General features: G+C 40.4%; 1 protein-coding gene across 12 annotated transcripts in view; it reads left to right on the top strand.

Moving 5' to 3' along the window:
* CACNA1C (calcium voltage-gated channel subunit alpha1 C) overlaps positions 1–17,113 on the top strand; it is a 997,067-nt gene that overhangs the window by 922,169 nt on the left and 57,785 nt on the right. For 6 of the 12 annotated variants that reach the window (XM_056800749.1, XM_056800743.1, XM_056800741.1 and 3 more), the window contains 2 exons: positions 883–966; positions 14,757–14,789. In XM_056800749.1, coding sequence (XP_056656727.1) covers positions 883–966; positions 14,757–14,789 — 117 coding nt within the window. Of the gene's footprint in view, positions 1–192; positions 277–882; positions 967–14,756; positions 14,790–17,113 lie in introns of all 12 variants that reach the window. The other 6 variants (XM_056800747.1, XM_056800742.1, XM_056800748.1 and 3 more) reach the window with 5 other exon arrangements.

Below are 17,113 nucleotides of genomic sequence, written 5' to 3'. Positions count from 1 at the left end.
GGGCAGAGGGCTCAGACTAGACACCCCACCACCAACCCCTTTCCCCTACACTCATGCTCTTGGCCATACAGTGTTGAGGTATGAAACTCCAGCAGCCTGCCTGGACGGTGATGCTAATGGTGATGTTACACTGTTTTCGTCTGTCTAACATTCCTTTTTAATCCCCATCCTGCCTGCCCCTCCCTTATGTAGGGTTACTTTAGTGATCCTTGGAATGTTTTTGACTTCCTGATCGTAATTGGAAGCATTATTGACGTCATTCTCAGTGAGACTAATGTGAGTATTACTCTACCCTTCCCAGGATACCTCCTTCCCTTTTTCTTCTATTTCCTTATCTATCTATCTCTCTTTTTTCTCTCTTTTTATTTCTTGTTCCCCTCACTCCCACCCTCTAGTCATTGCTTTTGTTGAACCTGCCGCCGTACTTCTCCAGGGGGAAAAAAGCAGGAATTTCTCCTCCTTTTTTTCCTCCCACATATCCCAGCTCTGCCCTGCTGTGATGGGCCCCAAGTACAAAGAAATGAGTTGGAAGGGAGCAGTTGGACTCCCCACCAGCCCAAAGGGGCCTACACATCTGAGTGTATGTAACCATTGAACTAACCCACCTTTTGTCAATCCTCTCCGCCTGCCCTTCGAATCGAACGTGACACAGGTTTCAGCTGCCAGATTTATAGAGTGGTTTAAAAAATGAAAAAGAAAAAGGTGATTGGAGATGCCCACCGTAACCTCTTTCTTTTCTTATTTTTTTCTCTTCTCTCCCTTTCATGCTTTTTTTTTATTTTTTTTTATTTTCTTTTCTTCCTTTGTTGTTGGTTTGTTTTGTTGGTTTGTTTTTTTTTTCTCTTCTCTTTTTTTTCTCCTGGGCTTCCCTGCCACATGCAGCACTATTTCTGTGATGCATGGAATACATTTGACGCCTTGATTGTTGTGGGTAGCATTGTTGATATAGCAATCACCGAGGTAAACGTAAGTAAATGGCGTCTGTACCTAACTGTCCGTGCCTGCTCTAACACTCATTTGTCTTTAGCAATTCTTCCTCCCCTTCCCCCATCCTTTGTTCTTTTTTATTATTTTTAAGGGGGTTTAGTTTGTTTGGGTTTTGTTTTTGTTGTGGTTCATTTAAATGATTCTTTTTTGTTATTGCTTTTCATTTGATTCTTTTCCCCCTTTATTTGGGAATGAGTTCAGATTTTTCTCCCCTTTCCTTTTTTTGATTTTTAACTGTTGCATCTTTTCCTTTCCTCTGCCCCCTTCATAATCAGCCTGGCATGAATCAAAACTGTATGGCAGGAAGCAGCCAGAGGCATGTGGAATGAGAAAGAGGCAGGAGTTTTTCCAACTGCTGGGCACTTTCTGGGACATGAATCTGTACCCAACCTGACCCTCCTTCAGAGGAGGGCCAGGACTGCCTAGGCATCCCAGCCCTTTCCGCCCCACAGCCTACTGAGCATCAACTCTTTCGAGGTGGGCTGTGTAAGGAATAGAAACTGGAATCCTCACTTCCCATAGCTTTCCATAAGCCAAGGAGCATCCTGAATAGGATCCCCCTTAATGTATGCTCCAACAGCCTTTGAAGTGGAAGGCTTGTCTGGCTCCTCCTTCTGGAATCCTCTCTGAAGTTGGGGAGCCTTGATCCCCTGTCCTCTGGATCAACTGATGATTTGAGTGATCAGATCTCCATTGGGTCCATCTGAAAAAAAAAGCCATGTGGCTCTGACTGTAAAAGCAAGCAGCTGGTTCCCTGGCACTTTCACAGCTCTGCCCCATTCTCCCTGGCCTCAGATGGAAGCTGACCCTGGCACCCTGTACTCTGTGGCCTTCTGCCGCATCCCCTCTAAAGAGTTCCCTCCTACTATACAGTTCCTATCAACTTCTGCACATGTCTCTTTGTTACCTGGCATGTTTAAATCTTTTCTCTTTATAGGCAAGTCTTTCTTAATGTGTGTTTTTTTGCTTATGATTTTTCTTGAACTAAGAACCTTAATGATGTATATACACTCCTCTGATCTGAGTGGTTGAATAACAGCATTAAGCAGTAGCTTTAGAATGAGTTTTGATCTAAGAGGTTGAAAACTGCCCCACCCATCCTGTACAATCCCTACTATCTCCCATCCTACTACTGTATTTGCTTCCCATGCTCCCAGCCAAGTTGAAAAACAAAAAAAAATAGCTGCCTTGTTTCCCTCCTACCAGCTCTGTTCCACCTCTAGCAGGTAAAATTTGGAAGGAGCAGGAAAGTCCTCTAATACCTGCTCCCCTTTGACCTTTCCTCTCCTCCTCACCTTGCCTTCCCCTGCCCATCACACTCAGTGTTGTCTTCTCTCTTCACAGCTGTGATAGCTCTTTGAGGAGTCAACCCTGTTCCTCTGGCCCTACAGAGCAGTCTGTCTCTGGAGACTCCTTTGTGTCTTGTCCTGTGTGTGTGTGTGTGTGTGTGTGTGTGTGTGTGTGTGTGTGTGTGGGCACATGCGTGTGGACATATGTATGTATCACTTCATCTTGTTCTTTGAATGTAGATGCTCAGATAATTTTAGAATTCATCTTCTCCCCTACCCAATTCCTTGCCCACTATCATCACTTTTATCTGCTGGAGAATCCTGAGTTCTGCTTAAAGTCCCTGGAACCCTCAGATTCTCCACTCTTTAATATCTCTATTTGGTATCTCTAGCTCTTTTGGTAGCTACAGCCAGTTCAGTAATGACCCTCGAGTTGTTATTCTAATCCTAACAGTAGCCTTCAACAATGACCCACAAGCTTATTGCATCTACAACTTCTTGCTTAAGTTGTGATGAGCAATTGAGATTGGGGGCAGGAGGAACTGAGGAATGTTGGGAATACTGTATTTACATATATATATATATAGGCACATAGGTGGCATTGCCTACTCCAGTATTGGAACTGGGCCTATTTACTTGGGCTGCTATGTATTCCTAACTCCTGACTATGTCTAGGGAGAAAACCCCTGGGGGGTGGACTCTTTCTGTCAAATATCTAGGCTTGTCCCTGTTCTGTAGGGAACAGAAAGGACTTCTGAGTTGGGCTATGTCTATATGACTGGCAAGTAGGGCTTATAGAAGTTCATCTAGAGAAAGGACCATATCTTCAGCTCCTTTTAAGCATCTGGGATGGTGCTGGGCACAGCAGAGATGTTCAGTTAATCAAGATGACAGTGAAGAGAACTAGTTCAGATAGTGGAGGAACAGGTGATTTGCCCCTGAGCATCTCAGTGTTTTTTGAATGTGCATATTCCAACAAGTGTACATAGATCACCTACCGTGTGCAAATACCCCTAGGCTTCTTCATGTAAGAAGATAACCTAAGCCCCTTGAAAAGAGGGAGCATCTTTGTTTTTTATCTCCAGTACCTGGCCCTTGCTAGTTGCTTATTAAATGGTTTATTAAACTGTAATAGAAAGAGCAAAGGAACCTCTGCCTTCAAAAAAATCTTTTTAACAACACTGAGACAAACATAGGAAAAAATTAAAAGATATAAAAATTGGCAGAGAAACAAGTTTCTTATGGCGTTGCTGGAAGAGTGTAAATACAAGTCCCCAAAATTTAAAGTATCTAACTATGGAGAAGATTCTTAGCAATGGAACTCCAAGACCTTGACATGTCACTGAGAATTACATATCACTTCAAGGTTGATCAAGAGCTTTTCTTAGAATATGTCAGGTGATAAAAATATTATTGTTCCCATTTTATAGGTGAGGAAACAGACTCAAAGAGACTTGCCCAAGATCATACAGATAATGATGTCAAGGCTGGCATTTGAACTCTCCTGACTCCAACCCCAGAGTCCTTTACTACTCCAAGCTGCTCATTGTTCATAATCAGTGAGATAAGCAGCACTGCCCATTCTCCCATTCCTCTCCTTAATGTATATGTTTAAAAATAAATAAGTATCCACCTCTAAAGTTAGAGGAAGAGCTATAAAATTTTATTATGTTAGAGGTTTAGGGATGTCAGAGTTACAGGAGACAAGTGAATCATCCACAATCCCATTCCTTTCTATCCCTTCTTCTTATCCAACCCTTCCTAAGGCTCTGGAGAAACAGGTGAAGGGAAAGAGGAAATCAGTGGGTGTTCTATCTTTGTGGACTTTGTGGACTTACCTAGGAAGCTCCATTAGCTAGGGTGATACCACACAAACTCAGATGACTATAACACAATATTATATAATAATTTCATAAGCAAATTATGCTATTTAAGGAAGTCACTGTTTTCTTCTTTTTTTTTGTATCCCCAAATCTTAGCACAGTGAGTTATACAAAATAAGCATTTAATTTGTTTTCCATTCATTCTTCACTGGGAGGGAATCAGGAGAGGACACATTCCAGAGCATTTAGCATCACAACTTGATCTAAGGAATATTGGTTTTTCCCTACCCTTAAGGTCTTCCTGATCTAGATGCAGCCTCTAAGCCCCCTTCCAACTCTCAGTCTTTGACTGTGACTATAAGAATTGCAAGTTATATATATATATATATATATATATATATATATATATATATATATATATATATATTCCAAAGCTCGTATTTTCCCATTGGGATTCTATAACAGTGTATATAAGAATGGGACATGGGGAGCATATTTCTCCTTTTCCACCAATAAAGGGAAAAGAGAGAGTCACTATTTCAAGCCCTGGATGGAAGGACCAGGATCTTCCATCAAGATAGGGTCATGGGTTCTACGGTTAAGAGCAAGAAGGGAGTTGAGGATTTCAGGGCTCCCTTCCATTACGTTGTTTTAAGACCATTAAAATCTTAATAAGGATTCATCAACTAGAAGAAGGGGAAGAGATCCCAGATGTAAACTTGGGCAGCTTGGCCTCCACCTCTCCAACTCAAGACATTTATTTAGTACAAGTGCCCCGGAAAAATCAAGTTGCTTGCCTGACGTCTAAAGAGGACACTTCTTGGTCCTTGCCTGGTTCCCCCAAGCATCTCTTTTCTTTTTAATGGGCTTCACTCAAACCTGTCTGGATTATATGTCCTCAATTACCACCAGTTGTGTCTAACCAGAGAAATAAATGCAGATTTATATGTCCTGGAATCAAATAAAGAGCCTCTCAGATGTTTCCTAAAGATTTTAATGATGATAACAATGGGAAACAAAGGATTTACTTAAATTCTACAGAAAAAAAAGTTGTAGGTAGAATTGAGACAGATCATCTATCAAGTGAAAAGGAGGTTTCAAATAACCTTGGGTATGTCATCACATTAACTATGATGGGCCAAATTGTTGCCAATTAAATGGGAAAGGCAACATAATGAAGTAGAAAGAGCATTGAACTAAGAGTAGGAAACATATTCCAGCCTCAATTCTGCTACCCTCTCTGACCATGGTCACCTTCCTTGGTCTTGGTTTTCTCTTTTCTAAAATGAAAGGAGTCAGATCTATAGAGATCTAAGGTCCCTTCCAGCTCTAACAATCTATGACTATTTAGAGCAAGGCAAGTCTAGTGCTACAGCTCAGAAAGGAGAAGTAATTAGAGGAAAAGAAGACCAGTTCTGTCTAAGCCAAGAATTTCTAACTTATCACATTGGGAAGAAATAGAAGTTTGTGGGAAACTCCCTAGGAGTAGGGTACTGATGGACCTAAAGTAGGCATATATTAGAGGAAAATTGCCTGCTTGACTTAGACTTTCTCACTAAGACTCAGAAAGATTAAATGACCTACCAGAACTTTCTTAATCTTTTGTCACATGTTTTGAGACACAGTTAATCTCTCAACATTTATTTACCCTGCTATTTTTCAGTGAGAAAAAATCATAATAAACTCTTGAGGCGTACAAACAATAGGTATCCCATGAACATAGGATCCATTTCTCTAACATCTGGCACTTGGCTATGAAGAATGAGGGGAGCATTCTGGTTATCCATAGCCCTATTGATGTGCCTGGTACATCTGTTGTTTGGGAAAGAAAAATAGAAGGAAGCTAGGGAGAAAACTGCATGTCAGAAAAGAAACAGGTGTAGCTGTCAGAAGATATTCTCCAAAAGAGAAGACCATACCCATCAAATTTGGCAGAAATAGCTCTTTATTCTATCTCCAGTCCCTGGAGTCAGCTCCATATTTCAACCTAGATGAGCAGGAACTACCTCCTTGACCAGTTCTCCCCACTACCTTTGCTGTCTGATCTCTTGTATAAATGTACACAGAAAAGAATGAAGTTTGGCCCCCACCCTGAGCATCTGCTTCTGAAGTGATGGAAGAAAGACAGCTTGAGTCAGAGAAAGATGTTGGCAGCATCCACCCACTGAGAATTGAGTCAGAGTGGGCAATCAACACAGCTCCAGCCTGAGGGCCCTTCCTTCCTTCTGGAGAGGGAGCTGAAGAAAGGGGAAGAGCCTCTACTAGCCCTGACTTTATCTTCCTTGGTGGCCAAAGCTGCTTCAAGGGAAAAAATTGAGCAATTGAATTCATCTTCTGTTTGAGGGCTGGAGTGTTGTTGGAATGGGTGAGACTAGCAAGTGTGAGTAGTTTATATTAGAGAATCATAGGACCTTTTGTGGATAAACCTTAGAGATTGTAATCAAACCCTGTTATTTTATAGCTAAGAAAATGGTGCCTGAAGAAATAACAGAGCTTGACCAAGAGCACATAAATTAGTGGCAGAGTTGGGACTCTGACCCCTAACTCTCAAGTCTAGCATCCTTTCCCCCATCCTTACTGGTCTTTTTTTTTTCACATGCCATTGGACTTATGTTTGTATGAACTAGAGAAAAGAGAGAAGAATTTGCTTAGCTAAAGAAGTTAGCCATGAGTTAAGGCAGACAAGGTCAATCCATGGAAAATAATGAACAAGGAAACTGTTACCTTTGAAACCCCTTCTCAGGCCCTAAGCACTCTTTTCCTGGTGTTCTTTTTATTGCCAATTTCTATCTCAGAGGAAAATAGTATATCCCTATAAATAAATGACTTCCATTTAAGAGTTACACATTGGCTTGATGAAATCTAAACTAACGATAAATGGTAATTTGGCAATCAGGTTTGATCCAATTTGTGTTAACTGTTGAAATTGTGTATGCTTATACAGGCAGCTAGCTTCTTAGAAAGTTGAATCTCTAGGCTTATTTTGGAAAACATATATATACAAAATCATTAATTCTCTTTAAAGGGTCTTTAACTTAATTTACGTAAGTGAAAGATCAGTTTGATCTAGTGTTAGTATTATTTTAATAGATTTTTATCAGTACAAAAAAAGGTAATAAACTCATTCATGTTAAGGAGATTGGTGATAAAACAGAATTTTCCAAAAGTTTTAGTGCAGTTTTAAGCTATTAAAGATTCTTATTAGCTATTAAATACATTGTACTATGACTTTTGGGACATCCTGTAAATTATTTTGTTTAATTATACTTGCTTTTTCCCCCTTAAAACCCTTACCTTCCATCTTAGAATCAATACTATATATTGGCTCTAAGGCAGAAAAGTAGGAAGGCCTAGGCAATGGGGGTTAAGTGACTTGCCCAGGGTCACACAGTTAGGAAGTGTCTGAGGCCAGATTTGAACTTAGGACCTCCCATCTCTAGGCCTGACTCTCAATCCACTGAGCCACCCAGCTACTGCTGATATATATGCATTTTTTTAAAAAACCCTTACCTTCCATCTTGGAATCAATACTTTATATTGGTTCCAAGGCAGAAGAGTGGTAAGGGCTAGGCAATGGGGGTCAAGTGACTTGCCCAGGGTCACACAGCTGGGAAGGGTCTGAGGCCAGATTTGAATCTAGGACCTCCTGTCTCTAGGGCTAGCTCTCAATCCATTGAGCTACCCAGTTGCCCCCTATATATGCATTTTAAAAGAAAGAACAAAGCCCAATCTAAAGAGAGAATTAGAGTACCTGAATAGGAAAGATATTTGAGGACAAAAGAGCTCTCCTGACTTCCTCAAATCATGCCTTGTAGGAATAACATAAGACTATATTGCAAAATACTGGAATATATTGAAATATCCCCAAAGTACAATTGGACTTTTGTTTAGTGGTACTTCTCCAGAAAGTAACTGAGAAAGCAAAATAGCCTAGCTGCGAACTTCTATTTATTCCCTATTCCATAACTCCATCCTTATTGAAGTCGGCCTGTGGGGCTTCAATGGCTTAGGATCTTAGGAGAAAATGTAAATATATGCAAATGTGGTTTGGTTTACCTTCATCACCACCACCACAACCACATCCCCATTAGCAGCCAGGTCATGGAAGAGCATTTCCTAGTGCCACAAGCCAGTGTAGCCTATGATTCTTGGCAAGGCTTAAGGCAAGAAAATTATATCAGGATTCTAGTTTCCTTAGAGTGTAGCAGATAGAGAAGAGTCAGGAATAAGTGCTAAATATGAACTAGGAAGCCAGATGCTATCCTCTGCCTCTCTGCCCCTTCCTAGGCTCGGCCCCATGCTCCTCATACCATAATGTTGAGAAAGGCTATGAGGAATCACTGGGCTTCTATAAGGATTCTGGGCTCTATACCAAAAGTCTGCTTGGGGGACTGAGGAAAGGGGGATCTGAAGTAATATCCCAATTGAGAAGGGATCAATAAATCTAAGCTTATTAAAGGCAAATACAAGGAAATAGAAGTAGACCAAATAAGTTACAAGGAGTTCTTGGCTTTCAAAAGGGAACTTCTTTCTGCCTTTGATCCCAAATTCACAGGGCTCCCTCTGTTTTTGAGAACATCCTAAATTTAATTTTTAACTCACTGGAGTTCTCTAGCACCTCCATACCCACTTTTATCCCTAGATAAGTTCCCTTCCCTCCTTCATCACACACGTGTGTGAGCACATGTGCATCTATACATATTTTCTCCTACCTTCGCAGTTTTGCAGACTTCTTCCACAAAAAAAAAAAAAAACAGTGACAGAAGGAGGCCCAGTGTTTAATCTAGCTACACCATCATTTGTCTGTGTTCTTCTATCCATGGATCAGGACCTGTTCAGCAGGCTGGGTTTGTGTTGATCTATATGTCAGAAAACCATCAGAGCCAAAAGATTTAAGTAGATTGCCTGAGAAGACATAAGCACAGAGAAAAGTTGTCAGTGTCTCTCTGCCTCTCCCAAGTGCCTAATGTTAAGCCAAATACCTATAACCAATTGTAGAGTGGTGAAAAACATAGGCATTTCCTTTGATATTCCATAAACCCATGTCTTTATTGATAGTGTTCTGGGATTACTTGTATTTGCAGAGATACAGCTCTCTCTCCATAGTTTTCACCATCCCTGTAACTAATTCTTTCTTGAATCCCCAATTATTGATATTGTTGGTGGTACTGACAAACACATTTTGTTTATTTGTTCCATATGGATTTTCTGAGTTGTTTTTTCATGATCTGGTGCTATTCCTCATCCCTAAGGGGAAAAAAAAACATACCACAGCAATTTTATAACAAATTTTGTTAACCTACGTGTTTCCTTAGCAAATAGTAGAGCTTGTCCCACCTTAAAGAGCCTATCATATTGCAAGGAGAGGTACATGGTGACCCTTGAAGCTTCACCTATTTCCAACCATTTGAGCCAGCAACTGTGCATCTGCTAGCAGACTAAGCTAGACATGCCAGACTTCAGCATTTCAGGACATAAAGAAAGGACAGGGGAGGGAGATATCACCACTGAGAAGCTACCAGAAATTCTAGTTTTTCTCAGTAGTCTCTTCAGAAGAAAATAACCTCTATGGAGTAGATTATCTACCAAAGGAATGCTATAGTGATCTGGATACCAATATCAAAGGGCTCCTCTCCTTCTGCCCATGATTTTCATCAAAGAGGTATGTGAAAGAAGCCAAGAACACTTGTAATGAAGCATAACAACAGTTTAGGAAGGAGAACTATAGGAATGTAAGCTGCCTCTTTCTGACCTTCTACCTTCTCATTGTTATTGTTTTTATCCTGTTTTCGTTATTTCCCTTCTATCCCTTTATCCTTCTTCCGTTTCTTTTTGCTCCTGGCCTCTGATACTTTCTCTATCTCCTTATTCCCCAATCAAAATCAAAATGTTGGTCCTAAAGTACTTTGCTTTGTTTCCTTATGCTTCAAGAGCATTTGACCTTTTTCTTTATGCTCTGGGCTATTTCCAAATACCTTCTTTTCTATTGATGATTGATTGTTGCTTTATGGCTTCTGACTATCAAACTTAGATGCCAAATGTATCCCCAATCCTCCAGTACCACCAGCCTCTGCCAGTCCTCTGTCTCTTCCCTTGTGCCCAAACCTTTATCTGAGACCACTACATATCCTGAACTATATAACCACTTCTCTCATTTCAATTAGGCAAGTAGAAGCCTTCCAGGGGCAGCAGAAGCAAAGCCTTTGAGGAGTTCCAGCCACACCATTGGGGCCTGACCAAATTGATGGTCTAGGGAGCAGAGCCAAGATGGCAGCTTAGTAGCAAGGAAAGCTGAAATGGCTCTGACAATCCTTCTAAACCATTCTTTAGAAAGCACCTCAAAATGACAGAAGTCAAAAAAACAACTGCATGACAAAGTGAGGGGACTCTCCTGCTGAACAGAATTGATGGTCCACAAAGTAATTCAGAGAGCTAGTGAGAGGCTACCTAAAGCTGTACCCCTCTTTTTATTATGCTTTTCCAGAGGAACTACATAATCCATATTCTTTTACATGTGTCTCACTATCACAAAAGGCCTTACAAGTCCAGACTTCATTCTGCCCTTTGTCGCTGTGGGCCAACAGGGTCACAGAAGCATAGAATCCAACAACTGGAAGAGACCTCAAAGGTCATCTAGCCCACCCATATAGAAATTCTTCTAGAAATCTAGAAATCTCCAAGAAGTAACCCTTTAGCTTGTGCTCATTGAATAAGCTGGAGAATGAGGGAGAAAAGGCATTGCCTCCTACCTACTCATTTTCACTTTTGGATTGTTCTAATGATAAATATATCTGTCCTTACATGAAACTTAAGTCTACTTCTCTGCAACTTCTACTCCATGAATTAATTCTACCCACTAAGGACAATGAGGAAAAATTTGAATCCTTAGTCCTTCAAACATGTAAAGATGGCTCTCTTGTCACTTTCCCCAAAGGTGCTCGGAATCTGCCTGCTACTCCTTTAGTTCATCTCTATACTAAACTCTTTCTCCAAACAGAGGGAGAAGGGAGAAGTGATTTGACAGTCCCAGGAAATCCTAGAGAAGTATGAAGATTTATTTGAGGACCCAACTCTGACACAGACCAAGGGTTCTTAAAGGTTCCCTTTTGTGTCCTAGACCTCGTTAACAGTCTGGTAATGACTATGAACTCTTACCTGTTGCCCACACTTCTAATTGAAAGCACCACTAAATTTCAGTTAGAAGTCAGTAAAAATAAAGATGACTTTTTTACAGCCAAGTTCCCAGATTCCCCTAAAATCTATCTATAGACCTCCTAAGGGTCAATGGATCCCAAGTTAAGAATTCTTGACATAGAAATTCTTAGAGCTGGACAGAACCCTATAATCATCTCATTTGACCCTTTGCTTTACATGTGAAGAAACTAGAGTTACACATGAAGAAATCGCAAGGGTGACTTGCCTGGCATCACCTAACCAGTTAGTGTCAGTCATTGGCAGTATAATCCTTTCTTGCCTAGAGACCAAGTAGCTGTGGTAACTCATCCCACAACCCTACTAGGTCTTGTACAATTAAGAAAGAATCTATTTCCCAATATGACTATGTGATACACTCTTTTTCAACTCCAAGATGAACATGCAATGGTGAGGAAAACTATCTCACCAATTAACAGTCACACAAATATCCTCTCCTCATCTTTATCCAAATGGGAATTCTGCCTCTTCTACCTTCTGTCATCTGGGGCATTATTCCTTGGGATCCCAAATGTGGAACACTGAGCAATGTAAGGAAATAACAGTAACAACCATAGTGTTAAACATCCATTGTGTATGAACCCTGGGCTAAGTACTGGAGAAGATATAAAGTTCAGAAAAGATATGGTACCTGAAACACATCCTAAAGGAGATTTGATCTTCTGTGGCATGTTTCATAATCTCGACACTTCACCCCTGGAACTTACAAATGAGGAACAAAAGTTGTTCTTAGCCATGAGGGGAAAATGGATCCTTTATTAACTGTCCACTGAAGTCCATATTGCAACTTGCAGTTATGCCAAATAAGGGTAATTTGCATAAATCATTTGAAGTACAGTCATTTCCTTTTTGGTTTAATTTGCTCTTAACCTACAGCTGGAACCTATCACTAGGAGTCTCTGAAAACTTCCCCTCTCTGTCTCTTAGATACAAGTGATAATAACCTGTTCTTAGTCAAACCATTAGCATTTACAAATGGAGTTAACTCACAGCCCCAGAAAATTGCAGGCTGGTTAGGAAAAAGAGATGTGGGAGAATGACTCCTCAGTAATTCACCCTGTGGGTAGTGTTCATGAAGGCATTACCTCATTAAAACCTGGTCATTTTAGGTAGGCTGAGAGAGCTGGCATTTAAGGTTCCCATCAGAAAAGGAAGGCTTAAGAAGCTCCTGGGATCAGGAATTCCATACTAGAAGGCTTTTAGTAAATTTACTATGAATACATTCCTTCTAGGTTTCAGCATTTCCTTTCCAGATTGGTCCCATAAAGAATGAATGAATGAATGAATAAATGAGTGAGTGAATGAATGAATGAATGAATGAATTTCAGCTTCTTCCCTCCATTTTGAATTCAGACTACCTAGCAAATTACTGACAGATGGTTGCCCAAAATTCAAATCTAAAAAGTTTCCATCAATAGACACAACGAAACTCATTTCAACCTTCACAAAACCAGTGACTGTGATTTGCCAACAGGCAAAGCATGAGGGACAATAAGAAGGGAAGTAACTTTTAGTGACTAACCAATGTATAACCATATTGGAAGTTCCTAGAAGATAAGCACCTAGCACCTTACTCAATACCCTAACACATACCAGGTTTTAAATAAGGGTATGTGTTTTTTATTCAATGACTTGGCTAAATTTTCAGACTAGTCTCCATCTTGATCATATTACAAAAGGGGATAATCCAGAAAATAATCAGACATTATAGTAAATTGCTTTTTTTTTTTTTTGGACTCCATACCATTGGGTGGAGCCAAGACTAGGACAAAGACACAAGCTCCCTAGTAACTGGACTTGACTTACAACCTTTAACATCCCTTCCAACTCTAAATCAATGATCCTATGTTATTATGGGGGTTTGTGTCTTGTTTACTTAATCCTATTCAGTAGCAGGTAATAGGGAACTTCTCTCATAATACTCAGCCATCCTGGTTATGATAGAACTCCAGAGACATAGCCCACTCCTTTAGCAATACCCTATAACTCTGGGAGTTATCAGAACCTAGCCATCACTTGTTTAGCATTAGAAATCATTACCAAAAACAATTTCTCCTTGCATCATTAAGAAACAAAATAAAATGTCTTTTCTGGTGAATGTATATATGTGTATTTGTGTGTGTGTGTCTGTCTGTCTGTCTATCTCTTTGTCTATATATTTGGACTATGCTATATGGCCAAATACCAGTGACCCCAAACAAACCAGGGAAATGGATCAACCAGAAATCACTATGACAGCCAGTAATGAGTGTGAAGCAGAAATCCAAAATTCAAACTGTGTTTTCTAAATGACTGCAGATCCTCTGTCTCCTTTCTTTCCCTTGCCCTACTGCCACCCCATCCCTGAAAAAAAACAAACAAACCACCAAGCTACCAACTTGCTATGGAAAGAAAAGAAAAAATCAGTTGAGAAACTCAATAACAGAAAATCATTTTCAGTCTTTAAGAAAATGTCTAGCTGGGCACATTTCCATTGTATAGAAGTTCCATCCCATGTTTTCTTTGTTTGTACATTAAAAACAAAAAACACAAGAGCAACCACCTGAAAGAGGAAGGTAAAAGTCAAATGCAACTATGGATCAGCAATCTTAGAAGTAGCCTCTGTAGAAAACCTGTCATAGTTCATTTTAAATCCATAGAGTGGGGGAGGAGGGTACTCTATAAGCTATGAGTTCCAAAGCATTATAGGAAAAATTGACATGGAAAACCTATCTATAAAACAATTTACTGGGTTATCTATTGTCAAATGAATTCAGCAGTCAAATCCCAGAGAATGGCTTTCAAAGACTGTTCTGAGGGACCATGTAGACATGTGGCATTAAATTCTAGTTATTAAAGAGACTCATCTTCCTAAAGACTAAGTTCTGGGAATCGACCCTCTTGAAGGTATAATAAGAGGAGGAGGCTTCCTTCCTCAGATTCCACAAGGTCATTAGATCTCAGCCTTCCTTGACATAGATGTTCCCTGCCCAGTACTCAAGCTTCTTTACCTAAGAAGTGGGAAATGATGTGGATAAAGCATAAGGAAACCTTTCCTCAATTGGTGTTGCCCAGATAGAGTTACAGCCCCACGACCCAAGCTTTAAAGTATTGAATTGGGAATCACAAGAAAATAATATAATTTACCTATCTGAGATAGAGTGAGCCAGACAGTTTGTCTAATTAGTGGCTTGACATAATCATGGGGTAAGAGTTCTTCCTAATGCTTACTTGAGGGGGAGTAAAAGAGAGCTCTAAAATGGTAGCCATACCCAGATAGTATACCATTCCTGGAACAACTTGGAACCTGACAGGACTACTCTTTTCGTGTTTTTTTTTTTTGCCACTTGCTTCCTTTTGCCCTCTTCTGCCACAGTGTTGCTCCTGTGTTAGCCAAGACCTAGAGTACTAGGGCCTCTTCACTGGAGACTTATTACAGCTTATCTCTGTCTGCCTTCCTTTAAAGCCAACTGAACATACCCAATGCTCTCCCTCTATGGTAAGACCAAACATACAGACCACGCTCCCAGCTTCTGTGACACTCCTCCTAACACACTTCTCACTCTGTTGTCCACCCCAGTCACAAGAATCTCTTTGAGCCCCAAGTTCCCTCTGCATGAACCCACTGTGCCATGTTTCCATACCCGCCTGGTGTCACATTAGCTGTGAATATGCTGTACATGTGGTGGTGTATTTTATCTTCATATGTCCTGAGCTTTCCTTTGGGTGAAGCTTCCCCATTGTCCTGCCTTTCTAATGAGCGACTAGGAGAGAATAAGACCCAGAGACCATTTCCTGTTAGATACATTAGCAACTTACTTGGCTTGGATATCTAACTTTGATCCAAAATGGAAGAAATCATGCCTCTAGTCCAGCTGGTCGAGAAAGCTGAAGAAACATTTAATTGTTTTAAGCATTTTAAGGGTTAATTCACTTGTTTGCTTACCTCCTTTTTTAAGGAGCTCATGTTTCAACACTGAAAGGCAATATATGTCCAACTAAGTGGTATACTGGTCCCCCTTGAGATGTTAAGAGAACGAAAAGGCCTCCAACATGGTAGATTGCTTATTTATGTGGGGGGGGGGGGGACAAGAATTACATAGAATAAGAAAACATGGAGGGATTGAAATCTGTACCAGAGACTATTAAATCAAAGATCCAGAACATTACTGAAAGTAATTACTTGGTTTCCATTTCCCCTATGGCTAGATCCAGAGAGGAAAAGGGGCTTCTTAAACTAGGGTAAATTACCAAGGGAGATTCAGACTCATAGACTGGAGACAGGAGAGTGATGGACTAGACTAGGTGATCTTGGGAGGGGAGGGGGGGAGAAGGGCTTCAATTACCTGAGGATCCTATGATTTTCACTTTAGAAAAAAATAGCAGTCATGAGACCTGATATTAGTCTTTGTGTTTATCTGAGGAGTTACCTCCTATATACTGTTTGCAGATGCACACTCTTTGAAAAGGACAAGCAAAATCCTTGCCTATACAGTAGGCAGCAACTACTGGGCATTTAAAAGCGGGATAGATTAGAGACTCATTAGGATTGACCAATTCATTTGAACAGTTCTCTTTCCAGTATAGTCCATCCTGAGTCCTATGCCTCAGGTGAGAGAAAACTGACATAACCCGTGCTTTGAGTTTATCTAGCCCTTGGCACAGTGATAGATCTTTAAAGCTATCTTCCTGTTACATCATAATTCAGTTTATTAGAGGAAATTATAGTGGCTCAAGTAGAAATGTGTTTATCCTACAAACTGCATGGCATTAGCAAATTACAGCCAACAGGGAGAGTTCTGAAAAAACAGAATCGAGTTCATTCTACAGGGTTGGGTTGCTGGGTTTTTTTAATTCATCAGAACAAGATGCCCCAGTGGCACCAACTTTTCAAACTCTTGACACTCTCAGCTGGATCTCCCACTCAGAATTATTCTCTTTACATTTTTCCTTCCCTCCTGAACATGGTGAGACTGACAGCCAAGCTACAAAATCTTATGTTTTCTCTTCAAACACCTCTAGGGAAAGGCAACCTTTTTTTAAAAAGAGAAAATAGAATTTCAAGCATCTACACAGGTGAGAGAAATAGAGATTAAGGACATCAAAGACTTCAAAATATGCAGGCTAGAAACCTGGGATATGAGAAAGACTGTTGCCTACCATCCCCCACAAGTTCCTTCAGCAGTCCACCAGAGATGCCCAGAATATTGGAATTGGAAGAAATGAAAATGCAGAAAAAGGAATGGTCGTTTCTAAATTTTCCTTCTTCTAGAGGGGGTAGAATGACTGGGTGAAAGAAGCCTCTTACCCTGAAGGGTTTGGGGAGTAGAATAGACATCCATTTATAATATTACTGAGATGGTTCAGATCTTGTCTGGAAAAAAGAATATAAACATTATTCCATGGTGGCTCTAATTTTTCCTTGGCCCTTTATGAGTTCTTTGTCCCATTTTGAACATGAGTGAAAATTAGGTGGAAATAAAGCTTCCACCCTTCACAGAAAAACCTCCAAGTTATTGCTAGTCAACATGCCGTGAAGTTGGACAAATATTGCCTGTAAGCTCTCAAGTACATTTCATTCAATACATATATCTGAAGCTTAGACACAGCCAAGGCATGACTTGCTAGGAAATAGTTAATATCTTTTGCAAACCAACCAGGGAAATGGTATGTTGGTGAGGTCAGTAGTAGTAAGACAAACACAGCTGCCCTTGGGCTGATGAGTTTTCCCATTTTGTGGGAGCTGTGAAGAGATGTGGGCTTGGAAGCAACAACAGGAAATCTAATGAGTCTGTTCTCTCCTGGTCCTGACAGCAGGAGGGG

The sequence above is a fragment of the Monodelphis domestica genome, chromosome 5, assembly GCF_027887165.1.
Source record: "Monodelphis domestica isolate mMonDom1 chromosome 5, mMonDom1.pri, whole genome shotgun sequence".
Taxonomy (NCBI): domain Eukaryota; kingdom Metazoa; phylum Chordata; class Mammalia; order Didelphimorphia; family Didelphidae; genus Monodelphis; species Monodelphis domestica.
The sequence above is the reverse complement of the archived record's forward strand: the minus strand, read 5'-3'. Positions and strand labels throughout refer to the sequence as shown.